General features: G+C 48.8%; 1 protein-coding gene across 1 annotated transcript in view; it reads right to left on the bottom strand.

Moving 5' to 3' along the window:
• Nucleotides 1–408: 408 nt before the first annotated feature.
• The window catches only part of Cfap99 (cilia and flagella associated protein 99), a 45,776-nt gene continuing 26,835 nt past the window's right edge, over nt 409–19,349 (bottom strand). The window contains exons 7-16 of the mRNA XM_028870860.2: nt 19,122–19,202; nt 18,857–18,931; nt 17,458–17,529; nt 17,147–17,235; nt 13,799–14,003; nt 5,365–5,506; nt 4,990–5,141; nt 3,260–3,465; nt 1,745–1,907; nt 409–1,618 (exon numbers count right to left, since the gene is read on the bottom strand). Of these exons, the coding sequence (XP_028726693.1) occupies nt 1,502–1,618; nt 1,745–1,907; nt 3,260–3,465; nt 4,990–5,141; nt 5,365–5,506; nt 13,799–14,003; nt 17,147–17,235; nt 17,458–17,529; nt 18,857–18,931; nt 19,122–19,202 (1,302 nt within the window). The 3' untranslated portion in view covers nt 409–1,501. The remainder of the gene's footprint in view (nt 1,619–1,744; nt 1,908–3,259; nt 3,466–4,989; nt 5,142–5,364; nt 5,507–13,798; nt 14,004–17,146; nt 17,236–17,457; nt 17,530–18,856; nt 18,932–19,121; nt 19,203–19,349) is intronic.

The raw sequence follows: 19,349 nt of genomic DNA, 5'->3' as shown, positions 1-19,349 counted from the left end.
AAGCACCCAGGTGCTCCTGGGCTGTCTCTGAGCAGCTACTCAGTCCAGAAAGACAAGACAAGGAAGAGGGAGCCTGTCACTGCCAGGCAGCACTATTGCCAGTGGCGCCCAGTTTGCTGGGCTGCCCGGAAGCTAGCCGAAAGTCAAAGATCACCCCTACTGCCTGGCCGCAGTGTTTGCCTCAGGCCATGCACACTTGCTCCCCTGCAGGAGCTAGACCAACAAGAGCAGTTTCAACCTAGAACCATGACAATGGACCTCTCCCTGTTGTCCAGACTGGAACTGTTAAGCATCCTGGAGACAGAGCACCCATGTCCAGCACATCCTAAATCCACTCTGCCTTTGGCTGGCTGGAAATCACGAGCATAGTCCCTCCGTTTTAAATGAGTTTGAATCACACAAAACCTGTAAGAAAAGTGATTTTTATTTAAGTAAAATTGAATCTGCCCCCAATTCTAATTCAACAGGGAGATGGGAATTCCTTTCTCCCCCCACCCCCTACCCAGGATTGTAAAGAGCCTTGGAATTCTGCTAGTTCTCAATACTGACATAGGACTATGGTCAATGCTAAGAGACTTTCTTGGTCTGAAAGCACCCTGGGGTACAGCCTCACCACCTGAGGTGCCCCTCTTCTCTGCAGGCCTAAGGAGGATGGCCAGGGGGTGATGTCTCTCTCTTGAACATCTACCCATCTAGCAGTTTCTCCTTGCTTATTCCCTCCCCATGACTTGCCACCATCTTACTATGAACTAAACATCACAATTACAGCTTTATTCTTCAGGCTACATTTCACCCGCAGGCATTCATTCCACACATCTATTATTAAAGTCCAGCTTTCCCCAGTACAGAGCAGCATGAAGGCCAGAAATTGAGAACACCTCTGATCTGCCTGCTACTTGCCCTGTTGAGGGGGTGTCCCCAAGGGCTCCGATTTTCTTGGATTTAAGCTCTTGATGATGCTGGAGAGAGGACCCTGAAAGGCACCTGCAGGTAGCTCTGAGCCCTGGCTTTCAGGCCAGGGTCACCTCTTTGACACAGGTGGCCTCATTAGCAGAACAGGCCTGGGCGATAGTTGCTGCGTGCAGCGATCGCTCGCTCAGATGAGCCACATGGGGCATGACAAGGACCAGTCTATAGCAGGTGTTCAAGAATCGGGCCTCACTCGCAATCTCATGCTGCTGTGGGGTTCTCAGGCATATATCTACTTGCTCCGGTTGGAGAGTGGGGCTTCCAGCCATACAAAAAGCCCTGCTGGGCATAGGGAAGGGCTAGGTTTAGCACATAAAAACGTACAGTTGCAGTCTGGAGCAAGAGTAGCTGTTAATCGTTTCTCCTGCGCCACTGCACCGTCTTTTCTGGGGCAACCATACAGGAGCAGGCTGGAGCAGGTTGGCTTTGTGGCTGGAGTGCAGGAAAAGAGCAGCTCTTGGAGGGGCAGGAGCAGGGGCACAGGTCGGCGGCCGAGCGCGGTGTTTGCGCATGGCCGCCGCCGCCGGGCTGATCAGGCGGCCTCCAGGTGATGGGTAGGCTCGCAGGTGCGGTCAGCCTCTTGCATTGCCCGCAGCCTGCGTTCGCGACTCTGGTCCAGCTTCAGCCAGTGCTGCGCCTCCTCCTGAGCCTGCGAGCCGGTGGTTGAGGAGGCGTTGGGTCCCACACCCAGGCGCCCAGACATTAACTTCCTCATGCCCTAACAGTCCCCTACCTCTCAGACCCAAAAGTTGCCCTCACTTCCCTCCTAGCTCACCCGCAGCTGGGGGCGCACGGTCCGGGGCGGCGACACCTGCAGCTTCGCTGTCTGCCTACGGCGCTCAGCTACCCTCTCCTCCATTCGGCGCTGCAGCTCCAACACACGCTCGTCCTGGGAGGGTGTCCCCAGACTTCCAGCCTGGGCCTTCTTTTTCTCCCACCTGGACCGCGACAGCACTGGCTTAGGAGCTGGCTGGACGACACCCAGGAGGGTTTTCGTGGGATCCTGCCAGCACCCTTACCCTTTTAATCTTTTTAAGTTTAAAAAAAAAATTGCATTCTAACACAGAATTGCTGTGAAAATTCGAAAACTCCTTTTGCCTCACACTGCCTTTGGCATTCTCATGGTCCCCAGGTGACAGCATTTCCACACATCCCCTTCTTAATATGGGCCCCTTTCCTGTCCAGTTGCAGGTCTTGCGGCCTGCAGCTTTGATTAGAGTATATACGTCACAGCATGGGGCATGAACACATGCTCCTTGCCCAACTGTCCTGGCCCTGTTCCCCTACAAAAATTCTCCCATTAAATTCCTGCAATACAGGCTGGCTGCAGGAATGGGGGTGGGGTCCAAGAACATTGCCACCAGAGTTGAATCTTGAGAGGCACTCCAACATCATGGTACATTTGGGGTCTGCGAGGATGAGGCCAGCAGCTGGGAAGTGATGGGTTTCCTAAGATGTGTGTCACTTTGTAACTGTGGCCAGCTAGTCCTTTCCTCTGAATTGCAGCCAGGGCGGCAGTTGCTCAGATGACCAAGAGTGATGTATTCTCTTCCACTGGCAATGAATTCGGGTCTTTCCTCTGTCCACCCCTCCCCCAGGCACACGAAGGTATTTTCTCTAGAGACCAGTGTGTTCCATTGTAATAGGCCTAGTTACCACCTCCCCTGGGGCAGTTGTGACCAACCTGGCTGTCATTGGACACTGACCTGGATAAAGATGTTCTCAAACAAATAAAAGGTGTGTGCATATCTGCACACACAACTATGTGTGACCTAGATACTGGCTTACAAAAAACCCCAGCAAACTATTTAAAAAGTCTTAGCAGTCCTGAGACACTTGGAGAAGTGTGGATTCAGACAGACATTTAAGTGATGTTGAGAATTTTGGTGACTTTTGCTAGTTGTGTCATGGTGGTGTGGTTTATGTAGGGCAGCATTTTTTTTTTTATTAAAGAAAATACACACTACAGTGCTTAGGGGTGAAGTATATGTTGTCTGCAGCTATTCCTAAATGGCTTTGAAGACTGATAAACAGCTAGCTGGCTAGGTCAAGCACATATGGCACAAAGGTCCTCGGGATATTGGTGCATTGCATGGTGTATGTCACGGGCATCACAGCCATTGCCACAGAACTGATAATTCTCCCACGAAATAAAAATGGTCAGAATTACTGTAGAGGATAGCCTGGCAGGAGCTGCTGGTGTGGCAAGGGTACCCACGGAGGAAGGTGTAGAGCAGGCTTGTGCTCCTTCCACACATGGAGGTGACTTCCTCGGAACCACGGTACTCACCTCAAGGCTGCGGTTCTGCCCATGGCTGTGCGGCACAGTGAGATTTGCTCCATTGTGTTCTGTAGCTTTTGGCTTTTGACTCGCTTGTCCTGAATGATTTGATCCCGCTTTTCCTCTTGCTCTCGTTTCTGGGTCTCTTTGAGCAGGGCCAGCCTTTCTCGAAGTTCCACAACAGACATCTCGCCTTCCAGACCATATCCTGGGATCTTCCAAAGACCAAGGGAAGACCTTAAGCTTGCAGCTGTAAAGCCAGTCACCCCTCAACCAAGAAGACCTTTCCTCTGCTTCAATCTGCCTGTGTAACCCCCATCAGCAGCTCCAGCCTGGAACCCTACAGTGAAGCTGAACTTCTCAGCTGGATGCCCTTCACCCTGGGGCTAGGTGAGACCTAGCAGTCAACTGCAAAACTTTCCCAGTCCTGCTCCCTTGCTCCTATGAACCTGGCTCTCCTCTGCTTTCTCATACAGGCTACTTCCCCTCTCCCCCTTAGGTCTTGGTTTTCTCTGGCTCTGGATTTTTATACACTTGGGTGCTCCTTACTCCTCTTTCTGTCTTGGGTCTGGAGAGTCCAGGGACCTAACCCTTCAACATGCAGCTCCCCAAATGGCTACTTCCATGCAGTTTAGCTCTCTCCCCATCAGAGATCCTGCTCTGATGGGTAGCTTTTTCCTCCAAATAAAAACATTCCATATCCTGCAGATATCCTGCAGATAAGAGGGAGGCTCCTAGGACTCAGGAGACAAAGGAAACTTACAAGGCTCAGAAAGCTCGTAAAGTTACAGGATTCACAAGGCCTTGGTGGCCATGACTGTATGGCAATGACAATTGTTGGAAAGAGAAAACTCATGGGCAAGTGCTGAATAGCAATTTCCTCCAAGGGCAACCATCCAGTCTAGGAGGGTGGGTGGGGGTTAAGGCTCAGGATAAAGGTCAAGGTCCTCAAGGTCCTCTCCCAGCTTTATAAAATGAGTAGACAACCACTAGGGAAGAGACTCTGACCAGTAGGGCTGTCAGAGGAGATTCTAAGGCCTGTCAAGCTGCCTGTAGATTGTGCAGAGAGCTCTTGGGACCCAGTTTCCATGAGCTGTCTGTTGTCTCTGTTGGGGTAGGCTTTTCAGTGATGCAACTGCTTCTGAGCCATCCTGGTACCTGTAAGTTAACCTTGCTCACATTGCTGTTAGGAGCCCCAGTAAAAATCCACTGGTTTACCAAGCTTGACTTTGGTCCAATTGTTACTTTGATCTGTCCTGGGTTCCCTTACTATGGTAGTAGATGTGTGTTGCATCTACCCAGGAAAAGGGTCTCACACAACAGCAGGCTGAGCTGCCTGCAGATTGTGCAGGGATCTCCTGAGGCACAGCTTTTCTGAGGTATCCCTTGCAACTGGGGTGAACTTTTTTGGTAAGCTCACCTTTGAGTCCTCTATGCCTCCATAAGTAGCCCTTCCCCATGCTCCTAATATGTAGCTTCAATAAAATCACTGGCTCACTAGTTTAGATTAGGGTGGAATTGTTTCTTTGGTCTGTGGTTGGTACCATATCAAGGTCACCGGAGAAACTCACTGTCTTGCTGTAGCACATACCTTAAGCTGACTCCATCTGCAGCTGGTGGTACCCAAGTAACGAGAGGATTGTGGATAGGTCAAGACTGACCTTGAGGAGAATTCTGTACATGCTGTACCACACAAGGAGTCACCCTGCCGTTGAAGCTTCCAGGGGCCACAGTCTCACCTGGGTCAGGTCCACCAGCTTGCCCTTGCGTGTGGGCTGTGTCTCCAGTGCCCGCAGCTGGGCGGTGAGCTCACAGCGACGTCTCTGCTCCTCTTTGGCTGCCTCCATGCTCCGCTGCAGCAGCTCCCGGCTCTCTTCTATCACCTCCTGAACTTGGGAACCAAGTGGGGTGCTGATGAGGACAGTGAATGGTCTGGCAGGCAACGAGCAGGGGCTGTGTCCCCCGGGAGTGTCTTCTTCAGACCTTGGCCCCTGCTCAGCCCTAGCCCACCCTCCAGGGGCACCACCCCTCACTGACCACAGTAGCTTGTTCGGTCATTGAGAAGGATGTAAGGGAATGGGGCCGGCCTCAGGGCTCCTGACTCCCTTCGGTACCTATCTGCTGCCGGCCCTTCACAAGCTTCATCTGGGCCACCTTGACATTCTTCTGGGCTTCAATGATCTGCCCCACCAGCTCTTTCATGGCCTTCTCCTCTTGGAGGCGCCTCTCAGCACACTGCAGCATTAGCTCAGCTGTCTGCTCAGACAGAGGACCCAAAACACTGAGAACTGGGCTGGGCTGGGTCCCCCTTTAATCCCGTCCCAGCCTACACCAGAAGTTTGTGGGGCACCCAGCCATCCCCACCCTGGGTTCATCCCAGGGCCATCAGTTCCTGAAAAGCCTAGTCCCTCTCAAGTTGGGCCTACTGGGGACGTTCCACCTCGTGTCCTCCTTCCTTCTTCCCAGGGATGTCCTGGGGTTGAGTTTCCAGTATTTTTTTTTCCCCCAGGACAGGGTTTCTCTGTGTAGCTTTGCACCTTTCCTGGAACTCACTCTGTAGCCCAGGCTGGCCTGGAACTCACAGAGATCTGCCTGCCTCTGCCTCCTGAGTGCTGGGATTAAAGGTGTGTGCCACCACCACCCCGGCTGAGTTTCCAGTATTTTGTTGTAGCAGCTCTAGAACCTGATGAAGGAAGATGCTCACAATAGAGGAACCTGGTGGGGAGGGGCCAGTAAGAAGCACATGTGGTTAAGATGTGCAAGTGCCAGCCAGGCGGTGGTGGCTCATGCCTTTAATCCCAGCATGCAGGAGGCAGAGGGAAAAAAAATGCAAGTGCCTGGATTTGATTTCCAGAACCAAAAGAAGGGGCAGTGGGGGCAGTGGGGGCAGTGGGGGGTTGTTTTATTTTAAGACAGAGTGTTATATAGCCTAGGCTGGCCTGGGACTTGCTGCAAGTTCTAGAGCAACAACTAAAGGCTTCTTTCTCAGTTGCTGTGCCCATGGGATGACCTTGATCTTCCTACTTCTGCATAGGAGTGCTAAAATTAAAGACGTGTCCCAACACACTCCATTTTTTTCTTTTTGGTAGCCTAAGCTTGCCTCAAACTCACTGTGTAGCCCAGGCTGACAATCAAACTCATCATTGTCCTGCCCTCTCCTCCTGAGTGCTGGGATTATAGACATTTGTTCACATGCCAGGCTTCCAAAGTTGTTTTTAATTATTTTGTTGGGTTTTTTTGGGGGGAGGGTTGGTTTGTTTTTGTTTTTGTTTTTTTTTTTTGAGACAGGGTTTCTCTGTGTAGCCCTGGATGTCCTGGAACTTGAGACCAGGCTGGCCTCAAACTCAGAGATCCACCTGCCTCTGTCTCCTGAGTGCTAAGTGACAGGGGTATACCAGCGACCATGCCTGTCTCAAGTAAGTAAGCAAGAAAAAAAAAAACAAAGAAAGATGCCTGTTCCTGCACTGTGAGCCTCTGCCCTAAGCAGAGCTACAGGGATCCCAGGCCTGGTTTACGTCATCTGGGACCAAGAGATAGAGGGCCAGGCCCATGGTAAGGACATAGCTGAGAGCTTCCTGCTGGAAATAAGGAAAAGCCAACTCATGGTCAGGCAGCAACCCTTACCATAGAGAGTCTGAAAGATGGCACAGCTCTGCAGAAAAGGTACCATCTTGGGAACAAGCCATGCAAATAAGACTTAGAGGTTGCGTTTGCACTGACTTCACATGGGCTGCAGATGCCTGATGGACAGCTAACGGCAGGAAAAAAACATGGCAGCTTCGTCTTCATTTTGTGTCTGTCTTTTTTACCCTCAAATTCTGGGTCTCGTTTTTGCTCCATTTGGCGCTTGGGCATATTAGTTTTGTAGGGCTGTTAATTGCCCCACACCCCCCAATGATGAATACATGAAGACAATAACAATGGCTTCTAGATTTACAAGGACATCATAATCAACAACCTGTCAGCCACCAATTTTTTTTTCAGTTTATTTATTTTTTTATGCGTATGGGTGTTTTGCCAGCATGTATACTGCATGCATGCAATGCCTAAGGAGGCCAGAAAAGGTTGTCAAGATCCCCTGTAACTGGAGTTTCAGGTGGTTATAAGCCGCCGTGCTGTGCTGGGAATCAGACATAGGTCCTCTGGAAGAGTGGCCAGTGTTCTTAACCCTGGGCCACCTCCCCAGAAACAACCACCAGCTTTTACAACATGTAGACCATGGGCACAGCAACTGAGAAAGAAGCCTCTAGTTGTGGCTCTAGAACTGAGCAGATCAACTCCATCTTGCCTACGTTCACCTTGGATTCCAAAAAACAGATCTGATATTTAAATAGTCTGTTGCAACTCTCCTAGCCAGGCCTCCCTGGCCTGGGACCCTAATAACAGATCATAGATTTGCCATGTGCCGTAGGGCAACACCTGGGCCTCCCTAATCACTTTCATTGAACTTTTTGTTTGTTTGTTTGGTTGGTTGGTTTTTCGAGACAGGGTTTCTCTGTGTAGTTTTGGTGCCTGTCCTGGATCTCACTCTGTAGACCAGGCTGGCCTCGAACTCACAGAGATCCACCTGGCTCTGCCTCCCGAGTGCTGGGATTTAGGGTATGCGCCACCACCGCCTGGCTGAACTTTTTTTCTCAAAAAAAAAAAAACCAAACAAACAAAAAAATTTTTTTGTTTGTTTGTTTTTTCGTTGTTGTTTTGGTTTCATTTCGCCTGCTATGCCACTTGGTCAGTTGCACTGGGCACAACGAACAGCATGGCAAGGGCTCAGAGAAGGGGGTCGGTCACCCCCAGTGACAGTGTAGGCATCCGCACAGTATTGGAGGTCAGCAAAGGAAAGGGAATGGGTGAGCTGGGTGGTGGTGGCATGCACCTTTAATTCCAGCACTTGGGAGGCAGAGGCAGGAGGATCTCTGTGAGTTCGAGGCCAGCCTACTCACTCTACAGAGTGAGTCTGAGTAGCCAGAGTGACACAGAGAAACCCTGTCTCAAAACCCAACCCCCCCCTCCCCAAAAGAAAAAGGGAATGAGTGGAGGAAGAGGAGGTGCTGAGGCTGGGGGTGGCGGGTAGGCACAGGGGTTTGGTGAGATTTATGTGCCAGATCCACAGAAAGACTGGCATCACCAGGGAAGTGAGCGGCAGAGCAGATAGCTGGCTGAGTCTAGAGGCAAACACCTGGATGTTTCCTGGGATGGAGACCCCAGACCTGTGTTCTGCCTGGGGGCAAGAGGCAAGGAGTTCATCCTTGGTCCAGCTCTTGAGTTCTACTGCAGATCTTATCCTTTCCACAAGACAGCAGCCAAATAAGGGCTCTTCTTCTAGGTGGCACCATGTAGGAGCTTTGGGTTACCTGAGTGGGAGAACTTCAAAACTAACCCAGAGCTGGAGGTACAGCTCAATGATGAAGTTCTTGTCCTGTGTGTATGGGGGTGCCCTGGGCTTAATTCCCTACACTACAATAATAAACAAGATATAAAAAGCCCACAAAACATGCTAGATGGCCTTTGTGTGACTGGAGCCAAGTGGCAGAGCCCTGCAAGAGCTGCCAATCTACATCAGACTGAGTGAGGACTTTGGTAAAGATGTACTCAAAGAATGGTCCCCATGGCAACCGGCATGTGAAATGTTTCTCACTAGTGGGTTTAATGTTGAGACTGGTAGGGCTACCCTGCATTGATCCTACTGTGATTGGGGGGTGTGGAGTTAAAAAGCGAGTTTTATTCAGTTTAGCTTATTATTTGCATGATTCACCAAATTATTTTAAAAGAGGGATAAATTTAGTTAAGAGAAGAAAATATAACCAGTAATCAAGTCAGTGTTAGAACGAAATTGAAAACACCACTGTTGCTGGAGATATAGCTTAGTATAGAGCATTCACCTATCCTGCACAGGGCCCTAGATTCAAATACCAGTATAGACAAATCCATCCGTCCATCCATCTGGCCATCTGGCCATACACACACACACACACACACACACACACACATACAACTTAAAAGATCACTGTTACACCCATGATTTTAAATACATTTTTTTTTTTTTTTTTTTGCTGTGGAAGAAACCAGAGCCAGAACTTAATATTGGTCTCCATGGTGAAGCATAGGGGATTGTTGAAACATAGGTCATTTTTTTAAGTCAGTGTCTCCCTGTGTAGCCCAGGCTGACTTCAAAATCCCAACCTTCCGGCCTCAGCCTCCTGCGAGGTTGGAGGTATGCATTTCGACACCTAGCTAATAACTAGGACTGAAGCACAGAAAACCACAGTAAGCCCAAGGATCTTGTCTCTAAATATAAAGGAGGCTTCTGAAGGCTGTGGAGCAATGCAAACAGATCAGAGGATGAGCCAAAGGTACTGTGGCCAGTGGGAGTGGAGGGACCTTGCACACAAAAAAAGCTGTAGTTGATTGGCACCTGCTGGGACTGTGAAAAAGCATCTGAGCACAGAGCATAAGAAAAATTAAACTTAATTTTATTTTAACATATTCAGTGTCATCTAATGGGGCTATCATTAGGCAAAGATTTTAGCCACATGAACGTGTGTGCTAGGCATTCTCAGAACCAACAGCAAGACCCCTGGGCATTCATTGGTTGGTGAGCAGTGCATTTACCCACAGACACTGAAGGACACAGTTCTGGGTCTAGGATGCCAGCCTTCTGTGGCCTGCCTGTGAGGATAGCTGTGTTGACAAGGCTCAAGGTTCACTAACAATCTTTAGGTTTGGCTGGCTGTCATCCTCACATGGCACTCTTCTCCTTGGGTTCTACCTGTGGCCACTAAGTCACGAGACCTTTGGGTATCAGAGAGACCTTGTTAGGTTGTAACCAAACCTGGAGAGGCTGTGAGAGCCTGTCTGTGGCCAGGAAGACACAGACACAGCGTCCACTCTCGACTCAGTACTCAGACAGTCAGACACCGCAGTCACTCTTAATTCAGTTCCTCAATGACAAACCTTTCTTGAGTCACTTGCCACATGTGGTGATAGAGGAGATGGGACAGTAAAGCCAGCTGCTGGGAAGGTAGAGGTGACTGCTGAGGGAAGATGACTTCACTAGTCACCATGGCCCGACCAACCCCTTCCATTGCACCCACGGGAAAGGGAACCAGGTGGGAGGGAACTGGGTCCTCCACCTTTCCCCAAATTGCTTTTTCCCAACACTAGCTCCATCTGAACTGCTCTCTATTCACAGTCAAGGAGGTATGGACGGAAATGTAACTGGAACCCTGGCTTCTCACACACACACACACACACACACACACACACACACACACACCAAACATACAAATACAAATCAACAACAACAACAATAAAAAATGCTGGGTGGTGGTGGCACATACTTTTAATCCCTGTACTCGGGAGGCAGAGGCAGGCGGATCTCTGTGAGTTTGAGGCCAGCCTGGACTACAGAGTGAGATCCAGGACAGCCAGGGCTACACAGAGAAACCCTGTCTTGAAAAACCAAACCAAACCAAAACAAAGACAGTAACAAACCCCAAAGGATGGAAAATAATGCTCATGCAAATATTAACCAAAGGAAAGAAGGATTTAGTATCATTTAAAGTAGATAACAGAGCAAAGAAAATTACCAGTGACAAAGATACAACATAACAGAATACTAAGAGACCCAACTCCACAGAAGACACAGAAGCTACAAATTTGCATGTACCAAGCAACAGAGCTGCAGAATATGTGAGGCGAAACCAAAATAGAAAGAAGAATTTCACAGTTATATTTGTGGACTTCAATCCCTTCTCAACAATGCACAGATCCACTTGACAGACAATTAGCAAATGAACAGAACTCAATAGTACTGCCAATCAGCAAGGAGTGATGGACTTCAGAGAACTCACCAAGACCAAAGAGCACACATTCTTCTCAAGCACCACCATATACGGAACACACAGCAGGACAACCTCCTGGACAAAACCCAACAACTCAACACAGGGCATGGTGCCAAGAAACCCGGCAGTCCCAGCACTCAGGAGGCTGAGTGGGTCACAAGTTCCAGGCCAGCTTGGCTTACATGGCGAGATTCCATTTCAAAACAAAAAGCAAAGCAAACAAACAAATTATAGAGACATATGAAGAAAAAAAAAAAAAACCCAGCGTGTTCATGGACCATAGTAGATTCAAATTAGAAAGTATTAACAAAGATAATGGAAAAACTTACCAATGCTGGGAGACCAAACAACACACATTTTTTTTTTTTTTTTTTTTTTTTTTTGAGACAGGGTTTCTCTGTGTAGTTTCTGGTGCCTTTCCTGGATCTCGCTCTGTAGACCAGGTTGGCCTTGAACTCACAGTGATCCACCTGCCTCTGCCCCCCAAGTGCCGGAATTAAAGGCATGTGCCACCACTGTCTGGCCAAACAATACACTTTTAACTAACTCATTGGGCAAAGAGGAAATCTAGAGAAATATGGGGGAAAACACCGACCTTCTATTTGAAATGGAATACAACATGTCAGGATTGGGGGTACACAGATAAAGCCATGAACCAGAGAAAACACCAAACCCTAAGTCCTCACAGTGGAAAAGCACGGCTGACTCATATCAGCAACCTACGTTCCCATCTCGAGAAGCTGGAAAAACAAGAGTACAGCAGACAGAAAGCAAGGAGCAGGGAGACGGAAGTTATCAAAACAGAGAAAACCAGTGAAACAAGAAGTAAATGTTTCACTTTTGACAGTGTTGATGGCTATTCCTGGTTGTCAACTTGACTACATCTGGAATTAACTAAAATGCAAGCGGCTGGGTACACCTGTGAGGAATTTTTCTTAATTAAATCGTTTGAAGCAGGAAGACCTACTTTTAATTTGGATCTTTTGAGGTGGGAAGATCCACCTGTAAGCTGGGCCACACCTTCTGTTTGCAGAACATGGAAGAGGGAAATTCTTTCTCTTTGGCTGCCCTCACTCTTGCTAAAAATTCCACTCCTTCACTGGCATCAGAGCCTACTTCTTTGGGATTCCAGCATCTACTAAAGACCAACTGAGACATCCAGCCTCATGGATTGAACAACTACTGGATTCTTGGATTTTCTGTTGGTAGACAGTCATTGTTGGACTAGCTGGACCACAACCTGCAAACCATTATAATACATTCTCTTTAATATACATATATTACATATTATATATGTATGTGTGTGTGTTTAGATACATATTAATTCTATCAGTTCTGTTCCTCTAGAGAACCCTGACTAATACAAACAGGGTCTTTTTTTGTTTTTTTTTTTTTTTTGTTTTGTTTTATGTTTTTCGAGTCAGGGTTTTTCTGTGTAGCTTTGCACCTTTCCTGGACCTCACTCTGTAGACCAGGCTGGCCTCAAACTCACAGAGATCAGCCTGCCTCTGCCTCCGAGTGCTGGGATTAAAGGCGTGTGCCAACACACAGCAGTACGAATTTTTTAAAAAGATGTTAGAATATTACAAATTTATAAATTTGACAACTTAGTGTAATGGATCACGTTCTCAAAATAAACAAACGATCACAACAACTCAACATGAAGAATTTGTTTTGAAAAGTTCTATGTTAAGCATGAAAGAACTTTTTTTTTCTTTTGGAGACAAAGTCTTACTCTCTAAACTGCCCTTGGACTCATGTCAATCCTTCTGCCTCACCCTCACAAGTGCTGCAGGAGTAATGTAATGTCTTTCTTTCTCTTGATTTATTTGTACTGTTTTTTTCTTTACAGTACTAGGGACTGAACCTAGGACTTAGCATATGGTAGTCAAGCACTCTACTGAGCTACATCTCTAGTGGAATGGAATTTGTAGTGTAAAAACTTTTGCTGGGTGGCAGTGCACGCCTTTAATCCCAGCACTTGGGAGGCAGAGGCAAGCAGATCTCTATGAGTTCAAGGCCAGCCTGGGCTACCAAGTGAGTTCCAGGAAAGGTGCAAAGCTACACAGAGAAACCCTGTCTCGAAAAACAAAACAAAACAACAACAACAAAAAAAACCTTTCAAAAGAGAAATATTCTGCTGAGAGTTTAACTTGGTGGCTGAGCATGTCCTTCTCATGCACAAAGTCCTGAGTTCAGTTCATAGTACCAAACAAAGCAAAACAAAGTAAATTAAGAAAGAAAGAGCAAATCCTAAAATTGAATAGAAGCCGGGTGGTGGTGGCACATGCCTTTAATCCCAGCAGAGGTAGGTGGATCTCTGAGTTCTTAAAAACAAACACCAAACATTGCACAAGTGAATCCACTCAAAGAAGTAATGTGATGACCTCAAGTGCAGCCTTTGAGCTCTGGTTCTCAGTGGGACACAAGGAGAAACAAAGCTGAAGTCTAGACCCAGGTGGCCTCTGGGCAGGAGCAGGAATGCCACTCAGTTCAGTTAACGTGAAACTCTTATGGACCCCTGGATGTTGACGGAGGGACAAAGAAACCATGTCTCCCTGTAGGTCTTAGGTGATGACCCTGGGTCACAGTGGCTGCCAGGCTGTAGTCAGCCACAGAATAGGTGCTTGATTTCTCCGCTGGCCACAGCTCGTGACTCCCAGAAGTCACACTGTGGCCTTGGCCACTCCTACATAGCATACATCACCTCCTCCTTCTTCTGGTCAGCCTTCAGCTTGTTTTCCTGGATGAGGTTCTGCCGGGCCAAGATGGCCTCCTCATGGCTCAGCTTCCCTTGCAACCGCCGGCACTCGCATGCAGCTAGCTGCTCCTCCAGGTCCTTTGCCTGCATCTTCTTCTGCCACTCGAGGAACTCAGAGAAGTCTCCAGCCCCATCCACAAGCTTATCAACTCTTGGGGAAGGGAGACAGAGGTGCGGCTAGGTTTCCTCATGTGATCAGGACCACTAGGAGGTCATCGGTCCTGTCAGGCAGGGACGTCCTCAAAGAACATTCCCTGCCAGTGCTCCCTACCTACTTACATCTGCCTGCCTCTCCCGTGTACCCACCCAGCCACCTCTGAGCCATCTCCTCGCCCGTCCTCCATCCACTTCTCTGTCCCCCTACCGACCCTGTCCACGCTTGTTCACATACTCATCCTCCCAGTCAGCCGCCTGAGGCCCCCACCACAGCCCAACTTGTAGACATGAAAGGACACTCATGGGTGGAGTTCCAAGGAGCAAGTGACCCTGAGGGTGGTCAAGGGAGGGGACCAGCTGTCTGCTAAGTCTCTCCCCACCCTGGTCTGTCTCCTCACTCACAGAGCTGAAATTATCTCTGTGAAATGTGGCCATGAGCCTGACACAGGCCTGCATGCCTTTCCCCGACCACAGCAGGACCAGAGATTGGTCATGACACCGTGAAATGCATTGGGTTCTCATCCTCATTTCTTGCCATATGACTGGACACCTAAAATACTTGAGAATTTCCAAGTGTTTTTTATGCAAATGAGGTAATTTCAGACTCATGGTCTCTGGGCACCTTCGGCATGGGGCTGGTCACCAGAAAGACCAAGGCAGGGGCAGTGTTTGGAAGTTTCAGCTTCACCCTCAGCATTGCCCAGGAAACTGGACAGGAGGGGAGGTGATCACACACACCAGTGATTTCATTAATCACATACATGGCAAATCCCCATACAACGTAGAGGTCAGGGTTGACATGAGTTTCTGGAGAACTGAGCAGGTAGAGGATCCTGGAGGCTGGTGATCTGAGTGGAGTGTGAAGCTCTGTGACTGGTTTCCTACTCTCTGTCCTGTGCAGTTCTTCTCTGTGCCCTTAGTCACACTTTTTACAATGAATTGGTATATGCAACTAAGCCTGTCTCCAAGTTCTTTGAGGTTCTGTAGGTAATTAATCAAATGGGGGAGGGATTCAAGAGAGATGGTTTAGGTTTTTTTTTTTTTTTGGTTTTTTGTTTTTTTCAAGACAGGGTTTCTCTGTATATCCCTGGCTGTCCTATAGACCTGGCTGGCCTTGAACTCACAGAGATCTGCCTGCCTCTGCCTCTGGAGTGCTGGGATTAAAGGTGTGTGCCACGACCACCTGGGTGAGATGTTTTAGCTTTTAAGAGCACTTGCTGTTCTATCAAGAGAATTGATGTTCCCATCCCAGTACTCACAAAGGGCAGCTCACACTTATTTTATTAATTCTATCCCCAAGATAACTGACACCCTCTTTTGGCCTCCTCAAGCACCAGCACACACATGCCCATCCACTCACAGACATGCACACATAAATGATAAAAAATAAAAATAAGTCTTAAAAACAAAACAAGAAAGGAGTTGTGAAACCCCAAAATTATATATGGTTGGTTAGAAGCACAATTAAAACTACCTGGAGACCTGAGGGGATTGATTAGAGGTAGGGTGCTTGCCTGGCATGCACATGGTCCTGGATTTGATCCCCAGCATTGCAAGAACAAAATAAACGAACAAAAAAACCTATTTGATGATTACAATTGGCATCTTGGGGTGGACAGTCTTGAGGACACAGCCCCCACCTTGCATCATTGACCATCACCTCCAGGTAAATGATGCCACGGCAGAATTGAATTATAAGATACCCAGATGGTGTCCATTGCTGTAGCATGCTTACAAGCAGGTGAAGAGAAATCTTATTTTTGGCTTGAGAAGGGTGTTGTTGAGTGAAAACATTGGAATAAACAGTAGGATTGGGTTATGTGTTCACTTACTCTGAAAAATTTGGAGTTCCTTGTTCTGTATAAATGAGAATGGACCAAGGAAGAGCCACTTGCTAGTCAGGAATCGCTGCCTGTGGTCTACACTAGCACAGTGACTGATTCCAAGATTCCACAGAAAGGCTTGGGTGTTAGTGGCAGGGCACAGCCTAGGTAGGTGAGAGGCTCAGAGCAAGAAACGGTACTGACCTACCCCAGTTACAGCTACCCTGGAGAGAGAGGCAGTGTGAGCTGAACCACTCCCACTTTTGGAACGGACCTAACAGAAGCCTGAAAGTCCTGAGAGACTTTCAGGATAGAACAGTAATAGGACATCTTCTGGGTCACATATCCTTTCCAAACTGTGAGAGATTCGTGTTCAAAGATGGGGAGTGGACCGTGAAGATGTCAGATCTGGACTTGGTCTTTGGCTGCTTGTTTGGCTGCTAGCTGGCCACACCTAGGTAGTTTGGATGGGGCGGGTCACCAGAAAGACCAAAACAAAACCAGGATCAAGTGCTGGGATCTGGGAGGGAAGAGGGATAACAGTTAGGCTAATTCCCCTTGGCCAGTGTGGTAGTTAACCACACCTACCTCTGAGGTCTCCATGAAATGCAAATGCCAAGGTTCATGTGAGCTCTTGGACAGCTCAGCAAATAGTCTTAGAAGGTATGCACCTTGGTAGATAGGGAAACCTCCACCAGCTCTCCTATGGACTCTACACATCTCTCCACCAGTATCAGTCATATCTTTTACAACTAACTAGTAAATGTACATAGGAGTGCCCCTGAGTTCCGTCAGCTGTTCTAGAAAGCTAATCAAACCCCAGGAGAGGACTTGAAACCTGATTTAGATTCTAGAGTCGCAGGGAAAGCCAGCTGGGAACTGCAATCAGCACCTTCAGGGAGAGGTCTTAGGATACAGCCCCAAATCCATGAATGCTGTCTGGTGCTGTCTCCAGAGGGCACTAAGCTGCTGTCCACTGTAAGCTTTGCTGACATGTGGAGAGAAATGTGTGGCTGAGAACCTAGGAAAAACTGAAGTGGGTTTTGCTTGTTGATTTTGAGACGATGTCTTTCTGTAGCCCAAGCTGGCTTAGAACTCCCCATCCTCTCACCTCAGCCTTCCCAGAGCTAAGATTCATATGTGGACAACCATGGCCTGCCCTGGCCTTGCTTACGTATTCCTCAACGAATTCAGAGCCTCCCCCTCCTCTCTGCTGAGCAGCCTGATGACGGGCTCCTACTCTAGGCTTTTCTCTTGAGGGCAATATCCTTGAAAGGGAAAGGGAAAGAACTGGATAATGTCATCTGCCCCTCACCTCTGCAGCTCCTTCTCCACCTGCCGCTGGTATAAGGCCCCTTCTCGAAGGATGGTAGCTGTGTTCAGCTTGACCGGAAAGGTGTTAGGCTGCAGCAGAGGAGGAGAAGGGATGGTAGGTCTCAAAAGCAAGTGTCTGCTATCAGATATCAAGTCCTTCTAACTCACCTCCTGCCTAGGCACCCTCTGCTTCAAGGGTGAAGCTGTCTGTGGGGCCCTTGGGTCCTCCAGCCCTCACTCTCAGAGCCTCACTTGGGTCAGGCAGCAGGGAAGAGTCCCAAGAAGAGGCCTGAGAGGCCAGGAGGCCCTCACCTTGAAGAAGGTCACATTTGGAGTCCTGCGTATTGGGGATGCAGATTGAAGCTGCTCCTGCTTCTCGAAGTCCTGTAAATCAGGCAGAGGTAGTCTGGCACCTGTGCATGCCCAGTATCCCTGGAAAGGTCGCCCACTCCCCCCTGTCCTCACTCTAGCTACCCATCCACATGTGCCTACCCTGGCCCCTCAGGGTGGCATTCTGTCTTCCATTGCACTCTAAGCCTTGCTGGGGTGCTCGACCTCCTGGGCAGGAACAAGGAAGGGAGAGAGTCTGCTGGGCCTAAGGACAGTAGTCGCCAGAGAGGATTGCTAGCTTCCTCAGGATTCAGTATCCTCTTCCGCCACTACCCCCCAGGGCTGAGTTAGCCCCGCCCTAGTCCCTTTTCTTGGGTTGAATGCCTGTCCCATGCCTCTTGCTGTCCCTTGATAAGAGTTGGGGAGAGCTTAAGTGCCAGTATGGAGGAATAGTAGTCCATAAAGGCAGCCATCGCAACTCCAAGCATGCTGCTGACTGGAATACATAGCCCTGGGACTACCCAGCTGTTAGATCGTGTGTGGTCCCCACTCTTCAGTGAGTTTCTCTGGAAGACAGAACTTCTTTGTATTGGTTCATAATCACCCTAGTCTTTTAATTAATTACTCAATTAATTAATTGGTTTTTTGAGACAGGTTTTTTTTGTGTGTGTGTTGTTGTTTTTTGTTTTTCGAGACAGGGTTTCTCTGTGTAGCTTTGTGCCTTTCCTGGATCTCACTCTGTAGACCAGGCTGGCCTCGAACTCACAGAGATCCTCCTGGTTCTGCCTCCCGAGTGCTGGGATTAAAGGTGTGCACCACTAGCACCTGGCTATTTTAATTTATTTTTAAGACCGAGTCTCACTATTTGGTTATGGCTAGCCTGAAACTCACTATGTAGACCAGGCTGGCTCAAACTAAAACTAAAGGATGTAGACTGCCTCTGCCTCCTGAGTGCTGGCATTAAAGGAGGGCATCACTACACCCAGTCTTTCTTGTCTTCCCGTATGAGTTTGGGGAGAGGGATCAGTGGGTAAAGGTACTTGCTGCTGAGTCTGATGTCCTGAGTTCCCTCCCTGGGACACATATGGTAGAAGAGAATCAATTTCTGCAAGCTGTCCCTTGACCTCCACAAGTGTGCTGTGGCACATGTGGCTGTAAGGTAAGGATGCCCTGAACCACTGATCCTCTGTCTCGACCTCTCAAGTTCTGGGATTACAGGCATGTGCCACCCGTACCTGGTCTATGTGGTGCCAGGGATGAAAGCCATGGCTTCATGAATGCCAGGCTACACTCTGCCAACTGAACTACATCCTCAGCCCCAGTAGGAAGAACTTTACGGCGTAAGAGTAAGACTGGGCTTGCCTTGGAGGCTGGGCATTACCTGTGCTTGTGGATCCCTGTGCAACCGGGGCATAGCACACCGCAGCTCTTCCATGTTCGCTTTCAGTAGCAGCTCCTGCCATGACATCATGCTGTTCTTTCCCCGCCAGCTGCAACCCAGGGTCCTCAGGCCATCGTGTGTGTGTGTGTTTGTGGGGTGATGGTAGAATGCATGTGCTTTGCCTAAGGTCCCCATCCTTCTCCCCTTCCCCTGCTCTTAACAGCCCAATGAGGTGGCTAGGGAGACAGGGGTCCCATGTGGCCACCTCAGCCTTCCGGCGGTTGTATCTTTTGATCATTTGCAGAAGCTGCTGCTCCACGGGCTCCTGGTAGGTGCTCTGAGGGACCTGGTGGAGTGGCCGAGGGGTGAGTGGTTAGTGAACCATAGTGTAGACGGTCAGACCAGCAGCTGGCATGGGCTCTAGAGTTCAGTATGGGATGGGGGTAGACAGAGGGAGCGGTTGGCCAGGGCACCGAGGGCATGCCATTGTTTC

Source organism: Peromyscus leucopus, chromosome 7, assembly GCF_004664715.2.
Source record: "Peromyscus leucopus breed LL Stock chromosome 7, UCI_PerLeu_2.1, whole genome shotgun sequence".
Taxonomy (NCBI): domain Eukaryota; kingdom Metazoa; phylum Chordata; class Mammalia; order Rodentia; family Cricetidae; genus Peromyscus; species Peromyscus leucopus.
The sequence above is the reverse complement of the archived record's forward strand: the minus strand, read 5'-3'. Positions and strand labels throughout refer to the sequence as shown.